The sequence below is a fragment of the Leuciscus leuciscus genome (assembly GCF_965113295.1).
Source record: "Leuciscus leuciscus genome assembly, chromosome: 2".
NCBI classification, from domain to species: domain Eukaryota; kingdom Metazoa; phylum Chordata; class Actinopteri; order Cypriniformes; family Leuciscidae; genus Leuciscus; species Leuciscus leuciscus.
The window spans coordinates 7,231,300-7,240,189 of NC_138726.1; the positions used below are offsets into that span (position 1 = coordinate 7,231,300).

The 8,890-nt window shown below is 36.6% G+C and overlaps 1 protein-coding gene across 1 annotated transcript; it reads left to right on the forward strand.

Annotated features, from left to right (window-relative positions):
- Positions 1–421: 421 nt before the first annotated feature.
- On the forward strand, positions 422–7,257 carry tmem176l.3b (transmembrane protein 176l.3b). Its single transcript, XM_082159537.1, has 7 exons — positions 422–617; positions 2,223–2,405; positions 4,496–4,609; positions 4,818–4,874; positions 4,969–5,094; positions 6,716–6,835; positions 6,934–7,257. Exons 2-7 carry the CDS (start codon positions 2,232–2,234, stop codon positions 6,997–6,999), a joined length of 657 nt encoding a protein of 218 aa, XP_082015663.1. The 5' UTR covers positions 422–617; positions 2,223–2,231; the 3' UTR covers positions 7,000–7,257.
- Positions 7,258–8,890: the final 1,633 nt, after the last annotated feature.

An 8,890-nucleotide genomic window follows, 5' to 3' on the forward strand; every position in this document is an offset into this window, starting at 1 on the left:
CGTCTGGCGGAGGCTGATCTGGCGATATGTCCTCCTGAAGACTCGAAAGTGAGCAGCGTAACGTTAATCCAACCGAACTGTGTCAGTGCAGAGATCGCGAGAAGCGAATGTCAACTGAGGAATAGCAGCGCGCCTGACAGCTATATGCCTTAGGTAAGGGGGTGTGGCCTTACCTGGCATTGGCTGCGCGCTTCTGTCTGTCTAGCCAGACTTGGTGCAATTGGATGCTTCTGCAGAGGTCAGGTACGGATGCCCTTCCCATAGGTGGATCTCGAAACGAGATGATGAAAGAGAACTGTGCAAAAATACTCATAGTCCGTATTTGCTTCCTCATTTTCATTCACTCCTTCAAGTGGACTATAAAAGTGGACAAATGTAGGGAACATTGGTACTATTTTGAACACACCCATTTACAGTCATCTATCCTATATTTTCATTCTCGTAACTTCCTTCTCTCGTGAGTTTACAGGTGTTTGGACGAACAACATTCCTCTTTCACTTTTGGGGAAATCCAAAGGGGTGTCACTGTCGAGAAAGGAAAAAAACAAGTTCTGTGTTTGTCAGAGACAAAGATTGTGAAACTTTGCTGGATTGTAACTGACTCCGTCACATTCAAGGTGAGTTTAACACTGTCTTTCTCATGCGATCTGTAAATGATTTGTAAATGTAGATTGTAAATAGATACACTATTCTTTATCATGTGTGTGTCATGGTGAAATCAGGTAATAATTGTGATTTTTATGTTGGCAGAATAATTTCAGCAAACTGGAATTTTCACACCTTGTTCTACCTAAAAGAAACTTTCAGTCTGTGATACATGCATAAACATGCATTGCCGTTCTCATACCCAAGGCGTCACTTTTTGTCACTTTCAACCATGCTTCAATATCTGACGCTCAAAGCACCCTTTAGCGTCCATATGAGACGCAGAACCCTACCACAGACCTAAACCTACCCAACCGAAGCGTCTCATATTGACGCTAGGGGGTGCTTTGTGCGTCGAATATTGACGCTTCCGAAAGCGTCAGTTACATGACGCCTAAACCTACCCATAACCGAAGCGTCACATATGGACGCTAAAGGGTGCTTTGAGCGTCAGATATTGAAGCATGGTTGAAAGTGACAAAAAGTGACGCCTTGGGTGTGAGAATGTGTTGTGAAATAACATGAACATTTTTATTAACAAAGGTTTTCACTACAGACAGAATAAAGTTAGGACAGGTAGGATACATGTAGCAAAGCAGAGGGTAGAGGCTCAATATGTTTTATTAAATGAATAAGGCAAAACAAAAGTTACAAGCAACAGCGACTGACCAAGTACAAAGGAAAACACATTAGGCTATACACTAGGGCTGATGAATAGCAACAAGAAACAGGAAATAAACCAACTCAGGAATAGACAGATAGTGTTGCTATCTATTAGTTAAAAACATTAGAGATTTCGTTATTTTGTTATTATAGATGAAATAGCTTGTAATTAAAAAATTACAAAATTAAATGTAACCCTTGAATACAATTTATTTTAGTTATGAATGAATGCTATTCATTTATGAATTACAGAAAGCTAAATTGTAATTTGCTTTTTATCTCAGAGTTATTTTATATAGTCGCAATTGTGGGTTATAAAGTACGAATTGTGAGATATAAACTTGCAATTGTGAAAAATGAACTCGCAATTCTGACTTTTTTTCTCAGAATTGCATGTTTATATCTCGCAATTCTTACTTAATGACACTCAATTTGGAGATATAAAGTCAGAATTGCATGTTAAAATTCAGAATTGTGAAAAAAGTCTGTCTTTTTTTCCTTAGAACTGGACTTTATAACTTGCAATTGCGAGTTTATATCACAATTCTGACTTTATAACACGCAATTGTGAGTTCATATCTCGCAATTCTCACTTCATAACATGCGATTGAGACTTTATATCTCGCAATTCTGAGAAATAAAGTCAGAATTGCAAGATGTAAACTTGCAATTTTGAGATAAAAAGTTGCAATTATCTTTTAAAATGTTTTATTCTGTGGCGGAAACAAGCTTGAATAGGTAACCGTTCAGATGTCTCCACCAATGTTAAAATTAAAACTGCACCCTTGCCTGCAATGATACATTTATTAAAATACTTATACTTTGGCTGTCCTCAAAATTAAAAGCAGTAAACCGGGAGGACTAGCCATTATCACCTGTTGGAAGATTAAACTCTCTTGTTTCTATCTACTCAGATTTGCAGGATGTCTCTGACAATGTCTCAGGGTGAAGGGGTGACAGTGATCTCCATCACCTCAAACCCCAACAGCAAATGGCCGATACTGTGTCAGATCCTGGGCACTCTGTGTTACAGTCCAGTGTGTGCCGCGTCACAGCATGTGAAATCAAAGATGATGGGCATCTATATGGCGCTTGGGGTGAGATAGACGCTGAAACAAACATTACAACAAAAGGCTGAAATACACCACATGACTTTAGGCCAGATCTTTGCCCTGATATTCAGCATTTGGAGGTAACAGATTTTGCATAAAATCATGTATGATGGTGACCAATTTTTTTTAGCTTCAAGTCAGTGACCAAAGTCACTTTAAGGCAAGTCATTTCACGCGGCGGCCATCTTTGAAACGTCTCTCAGGCAGCTATTTCAGTCATGCAAGTACAGCTCCTATCTGTTTAAATAGGAGGGAAACATTAATTCTCCAAAGCTGTTCACCAAGCTTACCATTCAATTTCATATTTGAAATCACCAATGAACCAGTTTTATATTTTTTTTAGCTGCTTTACCCCCATCGGGCCGAATGTTTTTAAGAATGGTGAGGAACGGTTCCAGTAATGTTTCCACTTGAGCTTGGTTCGGCACGGCATGATTACAAACCGTTCTCAGCACAGTTTCCTTAACCGAGCTGGTAGAATGAGTGTAGTGAGGTTGCCACTCAGAATTGTTCACTTGTCTGTTGTCTGGCTGCCAGTTTCTCTGTAGCTGGCCAAGCATGCTATTTGAGTGACGTTAACACAAATTAATAATAAAAATTAGTGCTGCACGATTAATCGTATCGCAATCGCGATGTCAAGCCTAGGCGATTATATGATGCAAAATGTTGCGATTATATATTAAATAAACAAATTAGCGCTGTTAACGCAATTAACGCAGCATCTGTTCATTTTTGGCATCCTTTGGGTAGTGTTACATGATCCCGCTCTTATTCATGCAAATGCTTTTAAACCATCCATGCGCGATAAGACAAAAAAGAACGCGCTGCCTGTGAATGTCCTCCTGACACACACACACACACACACACACGACCCACATAGACGCGTGCCAGTATCAAGTTCTCTTTCGCGGTAGAACGAACACCACATTATTATAACATATAACATGTCTGCCAAAAAGAACGCGCTGCCTGTGAATGTCCTGACTGTGACACAGAAAGACTCGCGCTAATATCATGCGTGCGCACAAAACAGCATGCCAGAATACAGTTCTCTTTCGAGCTCGAACGAATAATAACACACACAATTATGCCAAAATGTCTTTTTGTCGAGTATCTTCATAACATAAGAGTAGTCTTATGATGAACGTGAAGAGTTGTGATGAGAGAATGAGGCACGTGTGAGATTCGCGTCTCTGACAGCAGCGGCTGGTCTTAAAGGGACAGTACACAGTAGCCACTAATTATATCTGTCGCTAAAGTTAATCAAAGAACAAAGGGAACAGAGAAAAACACTCACTGCTCTTGACTAAAGAACTTTTTTCTTTAGGCAGATTATCACTAATCTGTGTGTGCATTTATTTTCCTTGAGAACCAAGCAAGTTGACTCATGAAACCATTTGTTTATTATATCGCATATCACAATCGCAATCGCAATCGCAATATTGACCTCAATTATCGCAATATGACATTTTCCCCAAATCGTGCAGCCCTAATAAAAATTAAAAGAAATATCTGATCATCCTCTATAACGTGGTCACTATTTACATCTCATTTCGGCTGTAATTTTAGAACACGCAATGTTTTCATTTTTCTAAATTTCTTATTTTTTCCAAATTTCCGTAGTGTTTGAAAATCTCCTCAGATTTTAAAAGTCGTGTAGTGTATTCCAGCCTTGACTATTTATTATATGATGATTAACTGATTGAAATATTTGAATAAAATAAAAGTAAATAGTGTTTTTAAACATTACAAACATAGATTCTATAGATTTCAACACTGAAATACAAGTAACATTTTTCACACACTTTATATTATGTTAAAAAGATGTGTTTTTCTGCTGACTTATTTACAAATGGTTTTCACTCATGATTAAAACTCATACTTGTTGAGCTTCAATAATAATTTAAAGAAAAGTTATAAATGTTGGATTTGAGGCAAGAACTAGACTTTAAAACTTTGCAATTAAGGTGATGTAATGTAATTATTGGACAATGCAATGCAAAACATGTAATGATGTACATGTTGAGATTCATCACAATACAAACTGGTGTATAAATTGTTCTTTCATTCCATAGATTGTGCAGATTATAGTAGGACTCCTCAATATTTTGACCGGGATTTTATTTTTAAGCTTTGGGATACACGATCACATTATGATGTCTAATACTCCATTTTGGCTTGGTGGTGTGGTAAGAATTATTCCTCATTCTGCTTATTCTTGTGTTTCTAAATTGTTAAATAAGCGAGTCCCTTCACAAAGTTAATCAGAATTAATATAAAGGTCACATTTAGCTGATTTTCAGAATGATGCGAAGTTTGCTGATTTTCAATACTCTAATTAATCTTGTCTGAACTTTCGATGGACAAATTTGAAGAATTTCTTTGCTTTTATTTTAGTTCTTTGTAGTTGGAATCGTGTCTATTGTTGCAGCTCAGATTCCCAGTTATTATCTGGTAGGTCTTTAACAGTCACATAGTATTCTACATTCAGACATCTCTGATTTGTTGAGGGTATTTTTAAGATGTCATTGTGATTTGTGTATTACAGAGTCTCGTCGCTGTGGTGCTGAACAAAGTCAGTGCTCTTCTGGCTATGATAGGCCTAGCACTGTATTCATGGGACTTGATGAACTTTGAAGTTCAGTACTATGATCATATGAAATATGATGTTACGGTAATTGTCCTTTCTTTTATTTAAAAGGTTTTTATAATTGATTTGCTTTTTTCAGTTACAATTTCAAGTCACACAAAGACTCTCAATTTATAATAGTTGAAACCAAAGTCGCTTTAAGGCAAGTCATTTCCCTCGGCGGCCATCTTTGAAACACCGCTCGGGCAGCTATTTCAGTCATGCAAGTACAGCTCCTATCTGTTTGAATGGGGAAACATCAATTCTCCAAAGCTGTGCACCAAGCTTACGAGTAAATTTCATATTTGAAATCACCAACGAATTCTCATAATGCTCAAATCATGATGAAAAACTGCATTTGTCAGGCTGAACCAGCCAATGCACGGGCGTCTCAGAACACTGACTGTTTCAACCCTATCTCACTGCAATTCGTACGAATTCAAACGACCTCACGCGTATGAATTTGTATGATTTTTGCTAAATAGTACATATTTTATGAGTTGCCCAATTCGTATAAATTCATACGAATGATCAGCCTGATCTCATGGCAATTCGTACGAATTCTGAGGTGGCTAATTTGTACGAATTCATACGACCTCACTCGTACAAATTAGTATGATTTTTGCTAAATCGTACATATTTTACGAATTACCCAATTCGTATGAATTCATACAAATGACCTATCCCTGACCCCGCCCCTAAACCTACCCATCACGTGGGTTTAGACAAATCATACAAATTCGTACGAGTGAGGTCGTACGAATTCATACAAATTAGCCACCTTTTTATCACTCGTACGAATTCGCACGAATTAGTCGTGAGATCATGTTGGAATGATCTACCCCTGACCCCACCACTAAACCTACCCATCACTGGGGTTTAGACAAATTGTACAAATTCATACGAATTAGCCACCTCGTACTCACACAGTGTTGGACTGTTTCTATAAAGCAGCTGGAGCTTCTAACGGCAGCTGCAGTGGCACAATGATTTTACCAATTACTGATTGGTTCTTTTACTTAGAAGGCGGGACTTATTCCGCCATATTGCGCATTGCACTTTCTCTCATTCATAGTATTATGAGTGCACCGTCTTTGTATATCTAAAGTCTTTGTTTATATATAAATGTGGCCCACAAATCAATTTTAATTTTCTGGTTTGGCAAGAGTGTGCTAAGGGGTCTGTGGAAAATATGAGAGAGACAAAATGTTTAGCAAAATGTATTTTTAGGGCTGTCAAAGTTAACATGTAAGATTGAGATATTCATTAAAAGTACTTTTAATTCATGTTTATCATTGTAATAAATAATAAAGCAATACTTTTTAACACATTTTCCAAATTTTATATTATTACTGATACATTTTATTTTTTTTCATTTATTTGATAGTCCTATTTTTTTAACAGTAGGGAAAAACATGCATCTTTCTATGGGAAAAAGCAGAAAAGTTTTTCACTTTCCTTGAAACAAACATAAGCATTTTTTTTTCTCTCTCTCTCTTTCATAAAGAGAGATACACTATCACTTAATACAAATGTTATATCTCCCAGATTTCCAATTTGCTTTGGCTTCAGTACAGTGACAAGTCTCTTGGATTGAGACACTGTGTAGGTCTTTTGCTGTCAGATTGCTTTTATTCACTGACACGCTGATCTTTCCCAACTCTAGATTATCCGTGAAGGAGTGGATGTCACTATGATGATCTTTTCAGGCCTTCAGCTCTGTGTGACCCTCAGTTTCACTGTCTTGACTTTGAAAGAATTGTTTGAAACGGGTGCGAGTGCAAAGGTGCGGTATTATCACTACAATTAAAACAGACCAACTGCAGTGTTCATGGTGACTTCAGAAAGCTGTACAGTGTATTAATCTTTCTTTCTTTTTTGCAGTCTGTGGAGGACCTTCACTTTTACAAGCCACTCAAAGAAGAGCTCACTGTCAGTCATGTATGTTAGAAAAGCAACATAAAAAAATTAATATGCATTGTAGCGTTGTTATACATGTACATGTTTCTCTCTTATGGAATAGCAAAAAGACATTGGAGCTGCTTTTTTTTAATCAATGACTCATTTTCTGATTTTAATCTAATAAAGATATAAATGCAATATGTATTTTGGCAAGATTGTGACAATAGCACTTAAAAAATGATAAATTACTGTTAATATGTACACTTTTGGACAGTCAATTTATATTAAAAACCGACTTTAAAGAAAGTGATGTATTAGTTCTATTTGGCCCCTGCATATTAATGTCCCTGTCACAAACTTTTTTTTTATATATATATAAATAAATGTTACATTTCCATGATATTTAGACATTTCTCCGGTTAAGGACACCATATTGTCCATATTAACTCGTGTATGTTTTTAAACATTGATCATTAGTCATCAAATCCTCTATGAACACTGCAAGTTTAATGATAATCGCAGGCTCTGAGGTGCAACTTTCATTATATCTCACCTGACTTGATTTATGTATTTCGACTGTATTTCGCCCCCTCACATTCATGCCATGCTTTGAAACGCAGTGAGTTCAAGGCCAGAACTGAGCTACTAAAATCATTGTGAATGGTAAACACTGCTTGCCAATGTCATGCTCGAATGTCTAAATGAAACTAAACTATATCGAGTGAATAGTTTTATCTCCATGCTAGAGAATGGATACTTTCCTCAAGTGGGGCAAGAGATGCTGGCTCCCTCGAAACCTTTATCAGCTCATGTTGTGGTTTATATCTTTATACAACCTTAAAGCGTTCTGTCTGGCACTTCATAGAACTTTTTAGATTTCACATCAAGGGATCATTTTATGGATTTAGTTTTAATTCATTCATATATATATTTTTATATATATGATCCTGGACCACAAAACCAGTCACATGGGTCAATTTTTGGAAATTGAGCTTTATGCATCGTCTTAAAGCTGAATAAATAAGCTTTCCATTGATGTATGGTTTGTTAGGATATAACAATGTTTGGCCGAGATACAACTATTTGAACATCTGGAATCTGAGGGTGCAAAAATATTGAAACATTGAGAAAATCACCTTTAAAGTCGTCCATTTGTGTTTGTGATTGTGCTGCATTCACTCACAAAATTAAATGTTTTATATATTTAGGAAATTGACAAAATATCTTCATGGAACATGATCTTTACTTAATATCCTAACGATTTTTGCCATAAAAGAAAAATCGATAATTTTGACCCAATAAATGTATTGTTGGCTTTTGCCACAAATATACCTGTGGGACTTGTGACTGGTTTTGTGATCCAGGGTCACATATTTGAGGGTATTTCACTATTAGGATTGTTGTGGAATGCCTAAAAACACACAGTCTTGCACTTCTGGACTATTGCGGCGGAGCCATTATTTATTTTCATAAAAGCGGCTGTTATCATCTTCCCTCACATGCTGCAGGATCAAAACAGCACAAAGTCTTTTTGAAAGAAATTCAATTAGAAGTTTTCAGTCTCTATGTTTCCACCATATAGCTAGAATGTAAATGAATGGATGACTCACAAAATCATGACACAAAACTAGAACTCGACAGGGATGTCCCCTGTCTCCTACTGTTTACTGATTATGTTTGATTATATGAGTCTCTTGCTCAGGCAAACAGACAAGATGAGAAAATACTAACAATATACAAGCATAAACCTTCTTAATGCTGCTGATACTAGTGTATCTGTTCAATCGGTAACCTAATTTGACCTTCAGTGGTGTTTTGATGGTTTTTGGTGCATTTTATGAGATTATCTGACAGGTTGTATGAATATATACAATGAAGATATATATTTTATGTAAAAGACCTACAGTGGACAGATCTTTAAAAGCCATTTAACCATTCA